Raw genomic sequence first — 24,880 nt, 5'->3', positions numbered from 1 at the left:
ATAATATTAATAATAATAATACAAGGCTTCAAAATTTGTAATGTTTAAATCTTTAACATCAGAACAGCAACGACTATGCTGTTGGATTAAGTTAATTAAGAAATTGTAAATGCTAACATTTTAGTGAGTAAATCTATTTGCATACTTTATGAATACATGAGTTATCTGCGAGTAAATCTTGTCTAAAATAAGTGTGTACCAGCACGATTTACCAAGACATACCAAGCAACCCTTGCAGGATCACATCACCCCACGGGCAGAGACGAAAGATGTCCCAAGGCGGGAAGGGGATGTGTAAGAAGAATCCGATCTTGCACTCCAAGTTACAATCTTTCGTGGACTGCAACAAAAAAATTAATCAAACGAAAATTAGTATTTCTTCTCTATAGCAATTCAGTCTTGAAAAACCTAGTACACAAAAGACCTAATTCTTCTACAAAGAACGTGCACACATTCACGTATATACCTCGACTAGTGGCATGTGAACAGCCGTTGAGTATGCAAGTGACAAATATACAATGACTTGCATACTTCGCAAGTGCGCTAGAGAGTCAGTAGTTTGTAGCATTGAATAATCCTACCCATTTAATTTAAAAAAAATTTTCAAGATAAATAAATAAATAAAGTAGAACCCTGTTATAACATTTTTTTAAGGGGGCATTAGCCTGTTATAAGCAGGAAACAGAATCAATTTAGCACTTGTCAGTAGTTTGACTTTACCAATGGACTTGTCAAACTAGCTGTAAACAAATTTAAAGTCGAAAAATCGCTGATGGGCACACCAGATACTCGAATTTGCTTAACCAAGCCAATAATATTTCAACTTTGTTGCCGAAGAAGTATAACTTCTCACGCGCGTACATAAGTACGCACACCCATTTTTTTTTTAAGACAAGGGTGCCAACAGACACATAACTGCAAACGTTACGTACCATCGATACATCGAATACAGCGTTAGCCAGCACTAATATATAACGCTAGTGTTCTGACACACATTTTGTTTTTGCATACAATTCTTTTCGAACAATCTACATCTATAACTATAATATAACAAAGATAGTAGAAAACAAGGCATCAAGATAATACATTTTATTAAAAATTACTTAATTTCCCTGAGTTTCCTAGCCAAACACATACAAACTAATAAATAACTACAATTACTGCTTATTCTCAGGCACTTCTATAGTTAAGCAAATTGTTTATATTAATACTATACATATATCTTATTTCATTACTGTAATATTACATATTACTAGAGTAAGATTTGTTTTCATGTGTTTTATGTGCCATTTTTTCTTTACTTAGTTGCGACATCTTGTGTCCATTTTGAATTGTTAGTAGGTGGTGCCTGTCTCACGGGTGATATCTTTTTTGTAAGTAGCACCTAACATACATTCAGTGGCCACTCCCGTAGAGTCTGATTAATTTATGTTAATCCAGTCGGTTAGTTTTATAACTTTTGTCTATAAGTGTATCTGTGTTTGCGTTGTGCCTATCTCAAAAAGTTAACTAACCTTATCTGTTGATAGTCATGTTACAAATGAAAAAAAAAAATTGGTTGTCTGTAAGGTCGGTTTATCGACGATAGTTTAAAGTAACAACGTCATAACAAAACATTGATGAAATTATTGCATACTTTTATGAATAAAATTGAATAATTTTTATTGAATTATCACTATTTTGTATGGATACAAAGGAGGAGTGAAATGATATCTACAATTTAATTGATAAATTTACTTTTATTTGCACTCATTAATTCAAATATGTTTATTACTTTAACGAAGAGATTATTTTAACTACAACTTTTATACATGTTTGCTATTTAACTTCTTCCAATCTGTGTTATTCTGTTAAGGATAGGACGATGATAGGAAAAGTAGAAAACGAATTGGAGTGTTTCAAGTTTAATGTGCCTCGAAAAAGTCAAATGGATGGTTGTTCCAATCGAGTGGAAGAGAGATAGATGCGGCGCAAGCGTACAATGAGCGTAACGGGACAATGAGTCATCCATTTTTGTGCGTGCAGCCGGCGTTCATCGATTTATTAGACGTTGTCACGTCAAAAAGACGAATAAATGAAACTGCCGTACCTGCCGTATGCCGTTCGCTGCCAGCGTCAGGTGGTAGTCGTGGACCCAGATGAGCGGCGTGTTCGATTTGTCGATGGACGAACAGTCCAGCTGGAGCCTCCGGAGAGCTTCCACCGTTTGGTCGGCGAAAAGCGAGTTTACCTTTTCGTAAGCCTGCGCACAGAAATAAGTATTTACGATGGAGCTCTCCGCTAAAATTATTACTTTTGATTTCACCCGAGCAATACGTTGTGCTGTTTTGAACGACAACACGCTTGCGTTCTTCAAATGATTCAATGCAATGGGGAATTTTGATTTAATACAATTTCTTGGACTTATGTCATTGCAGTTTTGCACTGTTTGTCAAGCAAATAATTCAAGAACGCAAATTAAGAAATAAAAATGAAAACATAAAGCCACAGATAACAAGCCTAAATCAGCTCAACGTCGAACAGATAAACACAACGATGAAACTGAACAGGTATTATGGACGACGACAACACAGATTCCGTAAAAGGAATTTAGTCTAAAAAAATTAATAACAGCACAGATGAAAAAATTGGGTTAACAACGATGAGACAGTTTATATAATAACAGTAAACGCAGGCAGCTGATTTAGGCTTGATCTTTGTAGGTTTATGTTTTCATTTTTAGTTCTCAATTTGCATTCTTGAATTATTTTTTTGACAAACAGAGCGAAGCTGCAACGGCGTATTTCCAATAAATTGTATTAAATCAATATGCTTGTACATAGGGTGTCTATCCACCAATGCACTTGACTTTGGAAGTATGATCTTTTTAGTGACAAGTAGTTCACTAGTGAGTTCATCTTCATACGCACGAGATGCAAATATCTGTGCCTCAGAAACGAATCTCAACTGAACTACTTTAAAGTAGAGTAAAAACAACTGATCTTCCTGTGATTCTATGTCTTCCATCAACCTCCAAAAGCATGCGGCAAACGAGAAGAAACACAATTAATTAATTCCAAAATTAAGTGCTTTTAGCAAACAGCAAACTGGACTTAACCTTTGTCTGGCTCAATCAAACCTTTGGACATGGGATGTACAGCTATCGTTAAATGCTTTACATTTTATATAGCAAGTTATGATGTAATGGTTTAATAGAAACACTTTTAAGTTAATCAATAAAATAATTTTACAAATCACCCGAATTTAAACTTATGCTTATTTTGGCTTTGAGGTACAGTTATTAAAAGGCATTAATAATATTTCATATGTACTTTTTGAACTGACAAATTCATAGAAACCATAATTTGTAATCTTCCTAGAGAAGTTAAAATTTCCAGAAAAGTGACTTTTGGGAAAAATTTACAGGTCATTTATCGAAAAATTTTCTGCAAAACAGGAAAATTTTCAGAATTATACGTTCACAGAAACACCAAACAAATTTTAATAGTGTTTTTATACAAACAGGAACTAAATAAAAACATACATTTTGTTTTTCTTCACTTCACCACTTAATAGCTCATCTAACATTCAAGAGTGGTAGAACTCATGCTATCCTTAAAAGAAATAAAATTAATCTTATCTTAAAACTTATCTTAAATTATGGAAATCTATCTTGATAATGGAATAGAGGAAAATTTTTCATAAATTGTGTTTAAATAATTTTCCTCAGAAAAATTTCCTCTCTCAAATCTTCGAATCTCACCTTCCATTTTTCGCCTTGAAAGACTGCCCTGTCCGGCATAGAGTGGAACAGGGGCCAGAACATGCCGTTACAGCATCCGTTGTAATACGAGTCAAATAACTCCTCATCAACGTGCACTATCACTACCTGGAAAAAAAAAAACACACCCACACTCACTCTGCACCCCTCTGGTGCAATCAAAAATTAAGGACCTCGTGAGGACTCCTTTACTTCATCACCTTCGCCGCTATCACGAGGTAGAAAACTACCTGTAATGTAATACAGCAGAGTCCCGAAAACTCGGCGCTAGATAACCTGGCAGTCTGGTCAACTCGGCCACACCCTGGCAGGGCAGAAAAAACTCCGCGCGCAGACCCGTTCAAGGTCACGCATTCCTTTGTCTCACGCCACACCCCCACTCCTCCACCACTTGTCTGGCACCGACGCGCGCTTAGCCGTTCAGTCTTCCTGCAGCCTTTACCAGGGTCAGTTCAATTTCTTAACCCCGTTGCGCAACTCCAAGTGAGTGACTGAGCACACTGTGCTGTTCAGAGCTGTTTCACAGTTCAAGAGTGCTGGACAGTGGTCCGAGATGGGATCTTCCGTTTAAAAGAAAAAAACAAGTGAACTTGACTAAGGACCCAAAAGTTGCGGGCATTAAAAAGAGACTGGATGAGGGAGAAAAGTGTCAGTGCAGTGGCTAAGAACTTGGGAGTCTGCAAAAGTACGACTGGGGACTGGAAGAAGACGCGGACGGAAATCCAGTCGTGGCGTGTTGAGAGAATGTGTGCAGAAATGTTGAAAGAAAGGAAAAAGTATGAAGGAAAGTGACTTTAATGAGGTAAATGAAGCACTTTACTTTACTAGAGAGAATGGCACCCCAATTAGTGGGCCAATCTTGCAAGAGAAGGCCTTGAAATTTTATAAATAATTCAAATAAGACAACGATCCTAAATGTGTTTCAAGCTCTGGCTGGCTTGATCGATGGAAGAAACACTATGGAGTCCGGCAGCTTAGTATTTGTGGAGAAAAAATATCTGGACACGGAGGGTATTTCTCATTTTAAAGAAAACTTATAGAAATTAAATGAATTTGAAGGTTTGACCAGAGGGGGAGCTGAATTGTTGCCCCTTGGAAGGGCAGCCCTTCAGGATTTTTCTGGCAATGGTTTGTTTGTACAGCGACTGGAAGGGCAGCCCATCCAATTTCTGAAAACGTTTTTTTAAGTGTTTAAATAATCCTGAAAACTTGTCCCTTGGAAGGGCAGCCCATCAGGATTTTTCTGACAGTGGTTAGTTTGTAAAGCGACTGGAAGGGCAGCCCTTCCAGCATCTTAAAATGTGTCTATTTTCGTAATTTTATAATCCTGAATTGTTGCCCCTTGGAAGGACAGCCCATCAGGATTTTTCTGACAGTGGTGTTTTTTAAAGGTTGTCTGAATTGTTGCCCCTTGGATGGGCAGGATTTTTTACTTTAATGTCTTATTTTTAGCGAGATTTTAAGAGAAAGACACACAATGAACACAAAACTGGAAAATTAAGATAATTACTATTAAACAGTTGAAACTTCATCTTAAAACCATAACAATTTAAATCTTTCATTTTGGGTCAATCTAACGATCGAGATGGGGAAAATCTCCGCGGCGTCACCTTCTCAGACTTGAGTCCCGCTGTGGGCGTGGTGTCCCCCGGTTCGGACTCCGGGATCGCTACGCTCTCGTCCTCCAGATGTATCCCGGGCCAGCCGACCCAGAGTCCCTTACTCTGGATCACAACCGGGGCGACCGCAGTCACCAGCCCTCCGGCGCTGGAAACATCGACATGACGTGCATCTTCGCTCCAACCACCTGCGACTTAGCGACGAGGTTCAAACACAGCGAGTTGCGACAAAAACGAAATAAACACCGCAAAGCGTGTCAACACAACACAAAACCTAAATGCGAGCAAATACACCATTTCGCATCGAAATGTAACCAACTAAAACTACAAAAAAAAAAAAAAAAAAAAAAAAAAAATTGTTATCTTTTACTATAGTAAATTCATCGAAAGTAAATATTTAGCTTGACTTTTGTACCAAAACATATATAAACTAATGTTTATACATTTTATGTTCTTCGATCTTGCATCTCTTACTAGTTACATAATTTTATATTGATCACACTGGCTCATTTTTCAAACACTCAAAAAAAAAGTCTATTAATTATTTATTACCAATTATAAAATTGTATAAGTGCATCATGTGTTAGTCAAAATGAGACTATTTTGGTGAAATAAGTATTAAGAAATATTTCAGTTTCATATTTGTTAAATACTATGCATCTTTTTATAAATAAACAAAATAAATAAAAAAAAACATCAAAATTTCCTGTTCTAAAAACGAAACTGATTTAAATATATAACCATAAAATGTTGTCCCTACCTGTGACCAATGAAAGTGGTTTAAATAGGCAATCATTTCTAAATAACAAAACAAAAAGTTCAAATATTCCAATGCAGTCTTCACTGAAAGAAAACTCTCAATTAAAAATATTTAAAAAGTGGTCAGAATATCAGGAATTTCTGAAACTGGCCGCCAATATTAAATTAATGTTATAAAATGTTAAGAATACAGTAGAATGTAAAGGTTGACTAAAGTATTACACTATACACAGAAAAATTTGCTGTGTGAACTTCAATTTTATCATGTTCACCAGCAAGATCTCCCATTTTTCAGTAACGCATACTGTAAGAATATAAGCGTTTCTATGCCCGTTCGTTTCAACTTTTAATATTTAGTATTTAGTATGACTCCTTTCATGTCTCTTCCCTAATGAATTACACTATGTTTGCAAGCTTATTATCCCCCCCGCCCTTTTTTTTTAACGCCAAAAAAAAAAACTTCAATTTTTAATAGAGAACCCAGTTAAACCGAATGCCCAGTTAATCGGGTCACGGATAATCAAGGTTCTACTGTAGTATGCAAAATTATTTTTGTAGCACTTAAGGCCTACGCTTAGCCGGGCACACATATGACATGCTGAGCTTTAGAAAAAGCTATGCTTTTTTGAAAACCACTCACGATACGAGTAGTAGTGTTTGTTTATGAAAAACATTTAAGAATACACACCGAGGACGGATGAGTAGTTTTCCCCAAATTTTGTTTCCAAACTGTACTTTTAAGTGAGTGAAAATGGCTAAAATGCTTGTTGTCAGGATAATTTTTTAGATATGAAAAACTACGGTACACATTCTCGAAAGCGTTCAAGGGACTCGCATTACACTTTTATCTTAATTTATCCTCCCTATAATGTTATGGTCACCGCTCATAAGCACGACGAGAAGACATTCTTTCACTTAGGGGCGATACCGCGCTAAAAGCACCAGCGAGCGTCGCACTTATCATCCTGCCCCACTAACACATATATAGGATACCCCCGTCGACTAGGTGGGACTCTTAGGTACACAGAAGCCAAGTCTGCAACTGATTATCTATTTCCCCCTCATGCAATCGGAATTTTCGTAACGCTCAAAAATTGCTACCCCTTCAGCAAAAAAAGTTTCACTTTAAAATTTTTTTCTAAGTTTTCACACATTTAAATTCCAGTATCGTACTGGGTGGTAAAGTACTTTACTTTATCATACCCAGAACAGATTGATACCCACATTAATACAAATACATGAAAAACTACACTGATATCCTATAGGCTACCATCTATAAACGTCCCCAGAATTATTTTCTTTCATTCGCCTATTCCTATTATGTCATTCATTTCCCCTACCTTTTTTTTTACCCCATATTAAGCTTCCTCAATGGTTGGTATTGCATTCTAGAGTGACCAATTGTGCCATTGCTTTAGTTGTAATGAATTATTTTTAGATATTTCTAATAGTAATCAATTACAAAATAACATTAGGGTAGTTATCAAAAAGAGGTGTGCATCCGAAAATACTTTTTTTTTACATTTCTATAAAATGCATTGCATTACGTTACATAATTTTCTGGTATTTCACCATTTTAATGGTTAGTAAGCTTAAGTTAGTGTATTAAAAATTAAATGACGTCGTAAACAGTCGGTCTCGTTAGGTTAATACATTGAAAATACTGTACAATTGTGTCAACAATTGGTAAGCTGTCAGGTTCGCTTAACTACATTTAAAACAGGTAATTCTCAACCAAACATTGGTACTATTTTACGGTATTTGAAACGTAGCTTGACTTAACCTAATTTAAAAACGGTAAACTAATTATAATATCGCAATGTCCTTTTACAGATGATCAGAATAAACGTCAGGAACTAAAAAGAATTTCCATTATCGGAATTTTTAATTTCTTTTTCCGTATGCACCATTGCTGCCGGTAAAAATAAAAGCTCAGGTTGATTATGCAGTACATTAAGATAAAAACAGATTAAATATCTTACCTTGCTTTTCTTTGCAGCTTTCCTGTTTCCGGATTCCTAACTAATATAAAAGGCAAGCGATTTGATACAACTATCATATTAGCGGTACTAGCCATAACGCACGTCATGGTTTTATATCTGAATTGCTAGCAGAATATTACCTACGACGACAGGACTTTAAAAAAAAAACTCTCTTCGTCTACGTCACCCTTCGACCTTCATAAATGTTTACGAAAAGTTTGCTAATTGCACACTTAACACATTTCACGGACCTAATCGAACCGACACCCGGCATTCAGAATCCATCGATTAACTCTATATTATTGTTTATCAACTGTATACAACTTAACAAAACTTAAATTAGACTTTTTTCTAGATTCATTAGCTGAAAATCGAAAATGCTAGCTTGTCAACCATACAGAAGCTACAAATTAAACAATTTCATTCAATGTCCTGCACATGGCCATTGATGTTAACCCGTCAAATTTCGAACATTCTGGAAACTTGTAATGAAGTATTGATATCTTTATTTTTTTAATTTCTTATTAAATATTCAGATAAGACTATGACTCTGGTTTAATTAATTCAATTTTTTTTAAGTACGGGTCATATATATATTTATATTGTATAGCTTCTCAATTGTTCACGCCACACTCATATTTACTCTATGTTTGACACAGTGCACATGAACTGTGTTCTTGTATTCAGTTCTCTTCGTCACCAGATACTACTTTTTTTCCTTCACTCTTTCATAGCGACCGCAAAGCAGAAAAAGTGTTTATTTATTGACTGTTAGGTTCGCTCAATTGAGCTTATCTTGGAAATTGCAATAAAAATCAAAATTGACTGATAAAAAAGCTGTGCAATAATTCTTGGAAGCCAAACGAATTTTTGAGTTGACATTGTCCCTCCTAATCAAAGCCTGCGCCCCAGTTCTGTCCGCAGCATGCAGCAGCATCATAGTTCACCCTGTCTCCTAACTGCTGTAGTCAATTGTGCCACCTTGTGTTTAGTAATCCATGTTTTGTTTTGTTTACTTTTCAAATTAAAGAAAGGCAATAGTTTTATAGTATCAATTGTATTCGTCATTTTTTTTTTCAGAATATGTTTAAACAGACTGGCATCTATAGTTCTTAAATTGAGATTTGTTTGCGATGCCACTTTCGCTCAATGCGCGTGGAAGTGGCGTCCCGGCGTTCTTGGGCCCAGTTCTGTCCGGGCCAGAAGCAATCATGAAAAGCTCTTCCATCTAGAGCTTCTTTGTTTTTTTATCGTCAATTATCCATTTGAGTAGTTGTTTTTGTACGTTTTTAATTTAGTCACAGAACTAAAAGCCTCAAGGATTTAGTGTAAGTATTTGTAGTCATTTATGTGCATGGACATTGATTGAGAGAGCCTACTTGTGCTTTCAAAATCAGGACTGTGAAACAGGTTTAAATCATCAGTATATTTTTAATGTTTTCTGCATATTGCATCCAAATAGGCCATATCATGGACATTATACAACATACAAGCACTCGTCCAGGGAAGACTTAAGTCGGTTAAAACCCACGTGCAAAACTTTCGGGTTGCGAGCATCCACCCCCCCTCCCCACGGAAACTTAACCGGCCCCCCTTGAGAATACTACAGAATTGCACCCATGTTGGTGTATAAGTTTTGTAGTGGCACTTCGCATTGCCCGCCAGTTATAGAGGCCCCCCGACTGTATTCGTGGGGATGACCACAGAGCTCCCACATAAGAATGCTCAGGCAGGTCATAACGTAGCCTGTCACGGGATGACTGGTACATTTAATAAATGCTGATCACAGTTACAAAACACTAATTACAGAATGCAGAGCCTTATAGGCATCTTACAACAACAACATACAGCAATTTACATGCCTGGGCGGAGAGGGACCTTTAAAATGCACTTGCAACGTGGGCGCGAATCACAGGTAGCTGCATGAGTCCTCTGGCGAATTAAGTGTAAGTAAAGTCATTGGTGCATGGCTTGCCCACGGGCGGCCTGGTGCAGGCAAAATTAGAAAGCTTTGTGGCCGACCATGAATTACTTGAAGTCTGGACCATGCCTCTCTGACGGATGAGAAACACTATCACGAAGGACGAACTTCCTTCTCCTTGTTGTCTAGCGAAGCCTTCCTTCTTTTGCGATCGTTAGTGAGCATCCCGCATCCCACATAAAATAAATAATATTTACCTGCAAGCAAAATATGGCATCATCTATGGTTGACAAGCAGAACTACTTACAACAATTTACTTTGCATAAGATAACTTAACTCTCGCTGATGAAATATTTAAAAAAATTATATTTAAGTAATGGTCCTAATTATTGGAAAACTGTCAGTTACACCTAACATTAGTCACAGAAGCTACCATGGATCATGGTTTGTTATCTGCAGCTGAATTGGAAGGAAGCTGCTGTAGTTACTGTAGCAAGGATTTTGTCATGAGAAGGAATGCTTGTGTTAAAAACCCACTACACAAAATGTTAAGCTGTAATCGATGTAGCAGGTTGTTAACAAGAATTGACAGCTTAATAAGACATGGTAGAACATGTAAAGCTAAGCCCACTTACGGCATAGAGGATATCGATAAAGACACTACACAAATGAAGAGTGTGCTGGTTGATGTAAATAATTTTCCTTGTCCTGAACGTGATGGTATTAGCTCACCCGATCGTGACGAAGAACATAAATTGAAGGATGCTGATAGCTTCTGAAGACTGAAACTAATGGAAGTATCAACACCGTGAAAAGTGAGAATACATTCAAGCCAATATTCAGTAGATCCTCCATACTTTGTAAAAATGATGGACTCCTAAAAAGGAAGCATGAAGACGATGAAGACACTTCGACATCAACGATATGGAATTCTTACGGTTATCTGGGTGAAGACGATGCCTTCTACGGTTATTGTTACAGTGACTCTGAAGCTGGCGACGTGATCGAAGACTGTGCTGAAGCACCTACAGCAGGCAAGATCAAAGACTATGATGGTGTCCTGAGATCAAAACGATGGAAACGTCGTGTTATATTAAATAAATCTGATCAAGCTTGTGATGATCACTGGCTCGATGATGAAAGTGACCTTGTGGTTGGTGACACCAGAGATCATAATATTTATTATAAACGTGCAAGGAAGATAGTGGCAGAAGAGATTGATTACCTACATATCATGAAAAGATCCAAACATATTGGTTGACCGACTAAGACTTCTACATGGTTCGCTTTGTGCAGGAAACTATTCGAGCATCAAAGAAATATCCTTCATACTCAAAGAACTGAAGGAGGCTGGCTACATACAATAATGACTTGTTTTACCTGCATTTGTATAATTTTGAGAAATAAAATAAATAATTTAAATTACAAAAATGTAATGTTTTATTTATTGTATTCTGATTTCCAACTAAGCCTGTGTTTCTGCTACTGTGTGTGTGTTCATTCCATTTCCTGTGTGCACTGTATGTTCCATTTCCTGTGTGTACTGTGTTGTGTGTTCATTCCGTTTCCTGTGTGTGTACTGTGTGTACTCTTTTTTCATTCTGTTTCCTGTGTGTACTGTGTGTTCATTCCATTTCCTGTGTGTACTATGTGTACATACCATTTCCTGTGTGTACTGTGTTCATGGTCTATATGTCTGACATTGTTCATGACCCGGTCTCGCGGTCCGAAGACGCTTGGTGTATATGTATGGATGGTTTTGTACATGAACATTTTAAAGGTTATTTTAAGTATCAAAAACTAGACTTTCATGTAAGGCATAGCGGCACTGTATTTATTTAGTTGGTCAGGTATATTGACATGAGTTGTTTTTCGTAGAGTGAATGATTAATAAATTCCACGAAAGGTAATGGAAAACAAAATATTAAATATATTTAGTATTTAGTTACACCTGTCATTGGTCAAGAATCGAACCAAGGACAGGAATCCATCGATTCAATATGTAAATTAATAAGTGATTTTTTCGGTGACTTTTGGAATTTTTCCCGAATTTTTAGCTAAATAATTACATGATTTCAATATGGTGCCTAAATTTCAAGATTCCGGGCATCTCAGTAACAATAAATGATTACTGCACTCTAGCGGGTTAGAATAAAACTAGCATGATGGTAATGTACTCTATAAGACGAGTACACACACACAAGATGGTGTCCTCCAGCAGACGAAAACAAGATGGTGGCAATGTCCTCTAGCAGATGGTAGCTCCTGGTAGCATGTACTAAACATAAAATGTCGGATCCATGAAGGTCGTCAAGGTCAAAGTCAAATTTCAAGGTCAAGGTCAAAGTTCAAGTTCAACAGTCGAGGTCAAAGGTATGGTGAACAGAAAATTATACTAACATGTCGCCAGCACACTCTAGCAGACGAAGACAAGGTGTTGGACATGATGTCATACCAGCTGACGATATATACCTTGTTATTGGTGGTGGTAGGTCAGTCTGTATGTGGCTTCTGTGGAGGAAGGATCTGTTTTTTTAATTTTTTGCTCTTACCGGTTTCGAACCAAGGACGGGGATCGATCTAATCAATCAGTATTCTGATAAGTTAATTTTTTTTAAATTTTGAACTTTTTTCATTAAAATCGGGTAATAAATAAAGATTTTCAAGATGGCGTCCGTAACAATGATTGATACAGTGGGGACAATTTAAAAAGTCGAGTGTGGTGTAAGACATTTTTATTACTTTTTATTGAGAATTTTTTAAATAAATTAATAAATTACTGGTTTACTCTCGCTGTAAATCGAACCGAGGACCGAAACTAATTAAGTAACTAAACATTTGAAGTAGGAAATTTTTTAAAAATATTTTTTGGAATTTTTTCGGAATTTCTAGCATTGAAATTACAGATTTTCAAGATGGCAGCCATAATGAAACATGCAACATTAATAGGATCCAATATGGTGGTCGTAACGTAAAGTGTAACGACGACATCGTACTCAACCAAGATGGCGGGCGTAACGAAACATACAACATTTATAAAATCAAAGATGGCGACCATAACGATAAGTGCAACAGTGGTTTTTAAAAATATTTTATTGAAATTTTATCATTTAATTCGATAGATTAATTTTTTTAATGATTTTTAAAAAAATTCCTGTTTTTATAGTTTTAAAATTACGGATTTTCAAGATGGGGGACATGACGTCATACTGACTGATGATATATGCTATAAAAAAATTGGTGGGGTCAGTCTGCCTGCAGCCACCATGAGGGAAGGATTGGATGCCATTATTTTTTTTTGCCCTCACTGGGTACGAACCGAGGACTCCGAGTTCCATGTCGAAAAAGTATGTATTTTTAAATATATTTTTTGAAATTTTTATTAGTTGAATTTTTATACATTTTAAAAAAAATTCATTAAAATCGGATAATAAATAAAGATTTTTAAGATGGCGGCCATAACGGAAATTGCAATGGTGACATCATACTCCTAGATGAAGTCAGAGGCTTATCGGAGGCTGTATACATAGATGCTTATCCTCTTTTAGGAATACGTGTTCTTTCTAAGGCAAAAGACTTTTGAGGTTTTTCGAAATCCAAATTTTTGAATTTTTGAGGAAGAAAACAAGAAAATTTTCCTAAAAACGAGAATTTTTGAGTCATTTTGAGTCATTTTTGAGGAATTTTGAGGAATTTTTGAGTCCAAGATGGCCGCCGTGACGTCAGAGCAATCGGTCATTGACCCTGGCACCGGCACCACGCGCCTATGCCTGTGCCAGGACATACTATTATATACTAATTTCAATGCTTTATAAACATTTGTGATTGTCTTGCGTTGGTTGTGTGTTGCATTGTTCCGTTGTTGCTTTCCTTGTGTAGTTTATAAACCAGGCCTTTAGTTCAGTGTTCATGTAAGCACATATCTACCAAAGGTAAATTGTCCCCAGCAACTTGCGGTATTCTTTTCAAAGGATGATTTATGAAAGCGAACATTCCCCTAAAAATATCATTAAAAAACATATATACACTGATTATGAAACAGCTTGTACACACAAGATACACAGTAAAAATATTTCAGGGTGTACAAAATTGGCAAATTGTTGATATTGTTATGTATCATAGCAGTTAGTATTTTTAAATATTTTATAAAGTAGGCTATTGATGTTTAGTGACTTATACAGTTACAATTACAAATTTAAATTAAAAATTCCCTACAGAAACAAGCATCTCTTGGAGTATCATTCGTTGGCACATCTAATGTGGGTAGTGCAATCGGTAGGGACACCTGTATTTCGCGAATACATTTTGTTTCAAGGAATTCCACAAAACACTGTAACTTTTCTTATAGTTATTGGCTGTTGTCGGTGAGAGGTGTGTTTTTCAGCACTTTACGGGGCAAATGGGATTGTGGGTACCGTACTGCGGCAGTCCGCCATGCCTCTAAGAAACAGCTACTGTGTTTTCTGAAATACCTTGACACGAAATGTAATCACCAAATACAAGTCTCCCTAGCTAACGGCAAGTCGCAAGCAAAATGATGTAAACGATTGCAGAAGACTGCATCATAATAAGACCCTGGGAATTTTCTCAGAAGAGTAGTAATTGTTTTGTCAGCACGCTGACACGAACATTTGAACCTTATCTCGAGTCGTGTAAGACCTTAGCCGTGCCCTCAGAGATGCACTGCTGACAGGTCAGCGAGGTCGTAGCGGTCAAAAGCCGCCACTTCGTGCTTTATTTAACCGGCCCCTCGGTGACGGCAAGGCGAGACAGTCGCTCGAACGCATCAGTTGCCCGACGAACACCTTCTCCTTGAACGCGTCAGTTGCCCGAAAAACCCCCTCCTTGACCGCGTCACTTGCCCAACGAACCCCCTTCTCCTCGACCGCATCACTTGCCCGACAAATCCCCTTCTCCTCGACCGCGTCACTTGTCCGACAAATCCCTTCTCCTCGACAGCGCCACTTGTCCGACGAACCCCTTCTCTTCGTACGCATCAGTTGTCCGACGAATCCCTTCTCCTCGACCGCATCACTTGCCCGACAAATCCCCTTCTCCTCGACCGCGTCACTTGTCCGACAAATCCCTTCTCCTCGACAGCGCCACTTGTCCGACGAACCCCTTCTCTTCGTACGCATCAGTTGCCCGACGAATCCCTTCTCCTCGACCGCGTCACTTACCCGAAAAACCCCTTCTTCTCGACTGTGTCGATTGCCCAACACGACCATGGAGAAGAAGAGGATCGCATTCCTCCTGCTGGTGACGGTGGCCATCCTGGTGGCGATCGACTCCTTGCCGCTGGCCGAAGCCCGGGGCTGGTCCGACTCCAGCGGCTCCAGCGACTCAAGTGACTCCAGCGGCAGTCGTCGGAAGCGCGCAATCGTACACCGGCGTCGCCCGCTCGAATGGCCGATTCGAACAATTCAAGGTGAGGTTTCCCTGGAGGACCGCAATGGGCATTTAGTGCGTGCGAGGCCAGAAACCGAGCTTCCTTAACTCGCTTATGGCCCGTGCTACGACGGCACGTAAACGGAGACGGATCACGTAAACGGAGACGGATCACGTAAACAGAGAGGATCTCCTTGAACATTTATTGACTGTCGCGTCTGCTGTTTTCACAATGCACGGAAATGTTACAAATGAAAATCAATTAAACTGCATTTCATGTCTATATAGTAAGACACGTGATTGACGGACGGATGAGATGGATGATTGTGAGTCCAGCTTTAAGCCAGTTTACACGAAGGTTATTCTTGTTGATTCAGTTTAAGGTAAGGGAACTTAGTGCCCGTAAATATACGAATAAAACGATACATTTATAAAAATTCCTGAATAATAATTTGTAACCAGCGTTCTTCGTAAATTTAAGTTTAAAAAATTTTAACAGTGCTGGTGGGCTTCGCGTTGTATGATTTGGCACACGGGCCTGAAATGTATCTAAAGGTATATTTTGTATTGCAAGAATTTCTAAGTTTTATTTAGTGTCCTGTGTTCTTAATATAAGTGTTTTTACAACATCGGAATGCATACATTTTCTCGTTACCGAGGTCAGATATTACAATCTCTCGAGAGTACTGAAAGTCTCACTCATATTTTAAAATATAATATTTGAGAGGAAAATCATCCCTCACAATTTGAAGCTCATTAAAAATAGTTTTTTTATCGAATTTCATTGAAATATAATTGGGAAATTCCACAGAAAAATTTCTGGGAATCAAAAATGAATTCCTTCTTAAAATGTATTACATTGCAACTACTATAAATTTCTACAACAAAGGAAAATGTTCGATTAATGTTGTTAAATATATTTATTGCAAAATATAAATAAATGAACACTTGCAGCCAATTGAAATAAAATTTAAGAAAGTGATCTAGATTTTTGAAATGATTATAATTACTACTAACACTTAGATAAGATTTATTACACCCTTCTATTCGCATTTTAAAAGTTTTATTTTGATTCCGTTTGTTTGTTGAAATGTGTGAAAGCGTTGTTAGGTAGGAATCAACTGATATACCATTATGTTTGTGGTAGGCCTATATGCGGATTTTAAATTGTTTAAAAATATATGCTTGAATGAAACATCAATTAAAATACAAAATTATGTGGCAATTTTCGTTAGAAATTCTAAGTATTATCTCGAAAAACGTGTTTCATAAATGCTAAAATAACGATAGTCATTCATGTGTTGTACACATTTACAATATCTTTATTTCTAGAATTACAAACTATTTCTTGGCAGCTGGTTTCCAAAAGGAATATTTAAAAAAAAAAATACAGACACGTTTTTTGCTTGTAATAATCTATTGACCTTACTTTTAAGTCCTAAAGTGTCGTGTACAGGCGAAGAGGCACTTGATGCGTGAGTGAGCGAGTTTAGACTTAGAGACCTTAGAACTTTAGAACCTTAGTCTACTAGTTGTATTTTAATACCAGCTGATGTACTCCTGCTTCGCTACGGCAGTTCACAGGTAAAACACTCTCTCACTGTTCATTAGCATACCCCTCCTGAAAAAAATATTATTTGAAATTAAAGAAGTAATTTCTGAAAAAAAATCGTTACAACTAAGATAACCGGAAAATATGAAACTAAGATGCCACCTTGTAGTCCACAGTTTTTAAGAGCCTTCAAAAAGTCACATTTGTCTAACAAATACTGTTTTAATTAAATTGCAAAGATAATTTAACACAGAACAGTGTTTGCGATTAAAACTTACCCAACCTAAAAAAAAATCAGAACTCAAACGCAGCTGTGCCTAGGATTAAAGTGAATTTAAACTGTAACATTTTGAAGGAAAAAAAAAACTACAATCATGTTACAAGCTAGTGTGGTTGCTAGAAACTTACATCTTAGCATTAATTATTATAAATATGAAATAAAGATTCTTTATTAACTTAAAATATATTTCTCGAGATATTTGTAACGGAACCTCGAGAAAAAATATCTAATCTGCATTTACGGAACCATCCAAAAAGAAGAACAGCATTCTCCTTCACGGAATAAATAAATAATGTTAATTTATGCCATGTATACAAATGTAACATGTATGGATGTTTATGTAACATGCACGAATGTAAAACATGTGAAAGTTTTCTTTTACGTTTTTTTCTTCTTATTCTTTTCAGATCCATATGAGTGAGGTTATTTCCGGTACAAGACCAGCTGGGATATTTCAAGAGAAATTTGATTATGTAATAAACTGTATGTAATTTAATGTAAAATAAAGTTTACATTCTGCTTCTCTAGCTGTCGTGTAAAAGAGGGAGAAGAAAAAACAAATCAATCTTTGATCACATTTTAATATATACATACCTTACCTACGAGTTAGTTCTACACATACATTAGGCGTATGCGATACGAATAATTTGTTGTTATCAGGTTGTCGATAAACGGGACGGGGTGAAAGGCGGTGAGATGTTACTGGAGGATTGAAGGAATGAATTTTTTAGGGTTTGGGGGGAGTACCCCGAGGAAAACCAAAACGCTCACGGAAACGTCCGCTCCGTTTCCCCTCTCGTGGAAAATACGGGTTAAAGCACCACCGAGATCGAACCCAGTTCGTCTTGGTGGGAGGCGGGTGACGCGACACACGATCCAGGTGCGAGGTGTGATCGAAAAAAAAAAATTGGTTGTCTGTAAAGTCGGTTTACGGACGATAGTTTAACGTAACGTCATAACAAAACATTGATGAAATGATTGCATACTTTTATGAATAAAATTGAATCATTTTTATTGAATTATCACTATTTTGTATGGATACAAAGAAGGAGAGAAATGAAATCTACAATTTAATTGATAAATTTACTTTTATTTGCACTCATTAATTCAAATATGTTTATTACTTTAACGAAGAGATTATTTTAACTATAACTTTTATACATGTTTGCTATTTAACTTCTTCCAATCTGTGTTATTCTGTTAAGGATAGGACGATGATAGGAAAGGTAGGAAACGAATGGGAGTGTTTCAAGTTTAATGTGCCTCGAAAAAGTCAAATCGATGGTTGTTCCAATCGAGAGGAAGAGAGATAGATGCGGCGCAAGCGTACAACGAGCGCAACGGGACACCGCGTAACGGGACAATGTGCGTTACGGGACACTTTTTCGTGCATGCAGCCGGCGTTTATCGATTTATTAGACGTTGTCACGTCAAAAAACACCATGAATGAATCTTTACAGAAGCAACTGCTGACGCTACATCTATAGCCAGTTACACGCTTAGTTTGTAGAACAGAGCAAAAGACGAACGACGTCTGGGTTGTTAAAAATTAAAATCCTTAATTTGTATACAATCTTTAACCATAATACACATTAACATTTATTTTAATTTTACCCTTTATTGATTTTTCTAACACAGTAAAATAGTGACTACTGAAAGTAATATCGCAGTTGTAGTCATTGTGACATTAAAAAAAAAAAAAAAAACAATGAAATGCTAAACACCTATATTTTTTTCTTCTTCACAGGAGAATAAATTTGTAAAAGTCAGTCACTGTTTGTAACAAGAAGTTTCATGAAACTGTGTGTAATGCTGAAGATAGGCAAACCTCTTAAAATTAAATGATATAAACAAAATGTTAACTCGCCCCAACATGCATTCTCATTCGAGTGATAGTCTTAATTATCGTTTCTGACCCAGTACATAAGATGTCACTCACGACAGTTGGATAAACAATACTTATGTTTACTGCCAGGTGAAAATAAGCTTTTCAATGTTATCAGCTGTTGCGAAAAAATAATATATATATATAAATATTTGAGCGTGTTTTTAAGTACTCGCCAGAGATGAGTAACATCTAAAACCGGCAACGAGAAAATTCATACGTTCTCGTGTTGCAAATACAAATGCTTATAAAACGAAACTTGGACACGAAATTTAACTTAAGACTTATTAAAAAATAATGCCGTGCGTTATAAATATACGAAAATTTCTGTTTGCGAGTCATTTGCAGTTTCCGCACCCGCCATTAGAATTCGCTGATCAAATTCCATTTGCTGACAGAAATTTTAAATTATATAACGAAACGGCTCCGATAAAAGCGAAATAATACTTTAAAAAAAATACTTAACTCCTGCTTTGGACCAGATTTTCGACAAGTATTATTATTAAAATACTGAAAATCTTGTTAAAATCCACTAAAAAGTTTCCATTTGGCATTGTGAACTTTGTTTTTCACTTCCGCCACAGTGGCAGCACCGTGTTTTTTTTTACACAATTCCGTTCCTTAACTTCCGTCGCAGTCAAGAAATTACTCCCGCCAAATGCCGTATACCGAGAGCTATGATATTTACACATCAAATAAACTCCAGAGAAACTATATCATTCCTTCGTTATCATTCGGACATTGGATTACACGTATTTGAAGTTGATGATGTCAGTCGGAGAATAGCTTCGATCAAAACACTCGAGCTCATAAACTGCGCACAGATGGAAAAATTTTTCCTGCACCTTTCAGGCTGTGAGAATTACAAACGGCCGTTAATTATATTTTCTCTGATCAACAAGATTACTGAAACAATAGAATGAACAAACATCAGCCCTTTTTTTATAGGTAAACAACAACTTCAGACACATTGAGAAATTCCCGATTGTATTTTAGCTTGAAAATAATTAATTCATACTCCTGCTTTGACACATATCTAAACGGAGGGGTAAAGGTAAAAAAAAGGGGGGGGGGGGAATAAATCCCCCTTGTAACTAAAAACACAGAAACTCTTTGCAGGACAGCACAATTTCGTTTGGTTCAAAAATACCTCATATTGATATGCTTTAATTAATGTTTTCTTTAAAAGTAATTTGTGTACATTGTGATAATACGTATAAGTTGTTACAAAATATTTAGTAAACAGTAAATTAATTCATTTAAATCATCAAATAGCTACACAAAAAGAAATTACGACACATTTACGAGATTTCTATAATGGGTAGTGCAGTAAAATAAACTAGTGGTTCTTGGTAGATCCAGACAACGTTATCTATATTCGTAGAAACTAAAACGGATCACGACTTCCGAAGTCAATGGTATGATCGTGTTGGTGAGACGGGATCATAAGGGTGAAGTTTTCTGGTGCTTCTAGCGCGATATCGCCCGTACGTCTCGTCGCTGTCATAACTACTGTGTTCGTCCGTGCTCTTATATTGTTCTGACTAATTTATCCAACGGAATTCTCCATGTTGTCCAGGGCTTAACTTTTGACATCAGCTGATTTTGACTTGTTGATGTGTAACATCTGAGCTCTCGGTATATACGGCATTTGCTGTGTATAATTTAGAGAATGTAACGGAAGTCACACAGAACGGAAATGTGTAGCCACAGTGCTGCCATCTGTGGCGGATGGCGCGAACCAATGCTCACAAATCCAAAAGGGAAGTGAGTTTTTGAGTTTTAACAAGATGGGCAGCATTTTAATCAAATTACTTGTCGAAAAATCAGGTTAAAAGCAGGGGCTAGTATTTTTCAAGTATTTTTTTTTTGCTTTTATCGGAGCAGTTTCCTTCTATAGTTTAGTATTTCGGTCTGCTTGTCAAATGATTCGATAGTCTGCATAGCTGCTCCGGCAGCGAATTCTAGCGGCGGGTGCGGAAACCACGTCAATAAATGTAGTTTAAAACACATTTTGCGTTTTATCACACTCGGCATTATTTTTAAAGGATTCTTACGTTATATTTCGTGTATATGATGGATATATATAATCAATATAAGGAATATAATCAATATATAAATAACATGTAATGGACATATAATCAAAATATAATGGCATATAAAGGACATGTAGTGGACTTATATATATATTATGGTGTTGGTTTTGCTGGACTGTGAATGCGCCTGACTTGAACCCTTACCTGCATATAGCCCCATGTGGGGATTTCAGTCTACAGGTTCCTAAGAAGCCACTATGGGTCCCATAGTGGTGGAGGGGACATGTTTTCTGGATCTGGTAGCTTCAGTAAGGCGGGGCTCTGGACTATACAGATCTGCAAGCAGACTCCCAATCTACCCTTAAAGGGCGCACATTTGGGAGGGGCGGAAGGCGGGTGCGTTGGCCTTCGGGCCTCCGAAAACACGTTATATTTCGTGTCCAAGTTTCGCATTACAAGTGTATTAGCAACACGAGAACACATGAATTTGTTCGTTACCGAGGTTGTATGTCACATATCTCTGGCGAGTGCTGAAACACTCGCTCACATTTTTATGTGTGTGTTTGTGTAGTCCATTTGCTTTGTCGGTTCGTCGGTTTGTCTTTATGGCACACAGTGAAAACTAACAATGGAGTCTGTCCAAAATGACGATATTTAAATCATGATTCCACATTACAAGAATCATTTCAGAACGTAGTCATTTATAACATTTAATTCATTAACATTATATAGAAACTAAGTTCGAGCCCGAGCTTACTACTCTATTGGTGCGAGCTTAACATTACCGTTGTTATTTCATTTATAGATAGTTTTAAATAGAAGTTATGGAGGCTGTGCACTCACTGCTACAGAATAAACTTGAAGAACAAACTTCATTTTGACTTCTTGCTAAAACCGCATCAGTAACAAGTTAATTATTAACGATGGCGTTATCTTGATTATAGTCTCTGAACAGGACAGGAGATAGTTGCTGATACTTAGAGCCACGAAACCACATCAGTAACAATTAACGATGGCGTTATCTTGATTATAGTCTCTGTACAGGACAGGAGATAGTTGCTGATACCTAGAGCCACGAAACCACATCAGTAACAATTAACGATGGCGTTAGCTTGATTATAGTCTCTGTACAGGACAGGAGATAGTTGCTGATACCTAGAGCCACGAAACCACATCAGTAACAATTAACGATGGCGTTATCTTGATTATAGTCTCTGTAAAGGACTGGAGATAGTTGCTGATACCTAGAGCCACGAAACCACATCAGCAACAATTAACGATGGCGTTATCTTGATTATAGTCTCTGTAAAGGACTGGAGATAGTTGCTGATACCTAGAGCCACGAAACCACATCAGTAACAATTAACGATGGCGTTATCTTGATTATAGTCTCTGTACAGGACTGGAGATAGTTGCTGATACCTAGGGCCACGAAACCACATCAGTAACAATTAACGATGGCGTTATCTTGATTATAGTCTCTGTACAGGACAGGAGATAGTTTCTGATACCTAGAGCCACGAAACCACATCAGTAACAATTAACGATGGCGTTATCTTGATTATAGTCTCTGTACAGGACTGGAGATAGTTGCTGATACCTAGGGCCACGAAACCACATCAGTAACAATTAACGATGGCGTTATCTTGATTATAGTCTCTGTAAAGGTCTGGAGATAGTTTCTGATACCTAGAGCCACGAAACCACATCAGTAACAATTAACGATGGCGTTATCTTGATTATAGTCTCTGTAAAGGACTGGAGATTGTTTCTGATACCTAGAGCCATGAAACCACATCAGTAACAATTAACGATGGCGTTATCTTGATTATAGTCTCTGTACAGGACAGGAGATAGTTGCTGATACCTAGAGCCACGAAACCACATCAGTAACAATTAACGATGGCGTTATCTTGATTATAGTCTCTGTACAGGACAGGAGATAGTTGCTGATACCTAGAGCCACGAAACCACATCAGTAACAATTAACGATGGCGTTATCTTGATTATAGTCTCTGTAAAGGACTGGAGATAGTTTCTGATACCTAGAGCCACGAAACCACATCAGTAACAATTAACGATGGAGTTATCTTGATTATAGTCTCTGAACAGGACAGGAGATAGTTGCTGATACTTCGAGCCACGAAACCACATCAGTAACAATTAACGATGGCGTTATCTTGATTATAGTCTCTGTACAGGACTGGAGATAGTTGCTGATACCTAGAGCCACGAAACCACATCAGTAACAATTAACGATGGCGTTAGCTTGAATATAGTCTCTGTACAGGACAGGAGATAGTTGCTGATACCTAGAGCCACGAAACCACATCAGCAACAATTAACGATGGCGTTATCTTGATTATAGTCTCTGTAAAGGACTGGAGATAGTTGCTGATACCTAGAGCCACGAAACCACATCAGCAACAATTAACGATGGCGTTATCTTGATTATAGTCTCTGTAAAGGACTGGAGATAGTTGCTGATACCTAGAGCCACGAAACCACATCAGTAACAATTAACGATGGCGTTATTTTGGTTATAGTCTCTGTAAAGGACAGGAGATAGTTGCTGATACCTAGAGCCACGAAACCACATCAGTAACAATTAACGATGGCGTTATCTTGATTATAGTCTCTGTAAAGGACTGGAGATAGTTGCTGATACCATTGAATATATATAACTTATAGAAGTCGCGAGGGGATAGGATTTATTATTCCAATTTTCGGATCCAAAACTGAGGTAGTTGTTAGCTCCACCGCTAGACAGCTCTTCTTTCCACAAGAGGGTACTCGTAGTTACCAGCTTCCACGCCAGAGCGCTGTAGCGTCGCTTTTTTCAAGGTCGTGCGCGTAATTCTCTGTTTCACTCTATCGAGAGGCGGTGCCTTTTGTTGAAATCCGAGCGCTTAGATACCGGCGGGCGCAACTGAATTGGAGGAGTACGGCCACCGAAAAAAAAAAAAAAAAAAAAAAAAAGTGCGGTTAAAAGATGCCAACATCAAAAATTAAGTTTTAATAATAAGAAAACTACAGAAATTTCTTAAAGCGTATCAGATTGGAATGTACAGTATAGTGTACATTCCCACTGACATTCGTAGTTCAGAATTTATAAAATGTTGTGTTAACGGAGTGGCGCATTGAGTAAAATGGCTAAACATAATTTGGAATAATTCTTGACAACGTTGAATGATTTTGGTAGCTATGAAACAACTATGGCTGCGATGACTGTTCAAACGCGTGCACGTGTTGTTATTAGTAACAGAAACTAATGGTATGATGTCATACTTTGTGGCTATGCAGTTTATAATTTTTTTAACATAAGATGAAGCATTTTTACATAATGTTTTGGTTGTTTCGTTATTCAAAATAAATAATCTTAAACGTTATATGGTGAATATTCCCAGTAGCGAATGACCACAAAAAAAATCAATTTTGCCAACATAGATCTGAAAAGTTAACGATTTACTATGTTAGGTTGCTTATAAATAACGCACATTTCCCGGATCTCCAAAGAAAATAAGAGTGTTTGTTATAGCATTGAGTTCCCACTCTTTATATTCCTTGCTTTGAGGTTAGATACACAAGTTAAGCCCGGGCTACATTCGCAATAGCAAGCAAACAGCACAGACGCACAGAAGTTCAACATACACTATTAGATATGAGCTGCCACATTGGCAAATAGCACGCGCACAGAA

At 37.2% G+C, this 24,880-nt stretch overlaps 1 protein-coding gene across 1 annotated transcript in view; it reads right to left on the bottom strand.

Annotated features, from left to right (window-relative positions):
• The window catches only part of LOC134541223 (uncharacterized), a 34,332-nt gene extending 25,757 nt beyond the window's left edge, over positions 1-8,575 (bottom strand). The window contains exons 1-5 of the mRNA XM_063384476.1: positions 8,121-8,575; positions 5,371-5,527; positions 3,743-3,868; positions 2,090-2,242; positions 223-340 (exon numbers count right to left, since the gene is read on the bottom strand). Of these exons, the coding sequence (XP_063240546.1) occupies positions 223-340; positions 2,090-2,242; positions 3,743-3,868; positions 5,371-5,527; positions 8,121-8,227 (661 nt within the window). The 5' untranslated portion in view covers positions 8,228-8,575. The remainder of the gene's footprint in view (positions 1-222; positions 341-2,089; positions 2,243-3,742; positions 3,869-5,370; positions 5,528-8,120) is intronic.
• Positions 8,576-24,880: the final 16,305 nt, after the last annotated feature.

The sequence above is a fragment of the Bacillus rossius genome, chromosome 18 (assembly GCF_032445375.1).
Source record: "Bacillus rossius redtenbacheri isolate Brsri chromosome 18, Brsri_v3, whole genome shotgun sequence".
Lineage (NCBI taxonomy): Eukaryota > Metazoa > Arthropoda > Insecta > Phasmatodea > Bacillidae > Bacillus > Bacillus rossius.
This window is presented reverse-complemented; position numbering and strand designations above follow the sequence as displayed.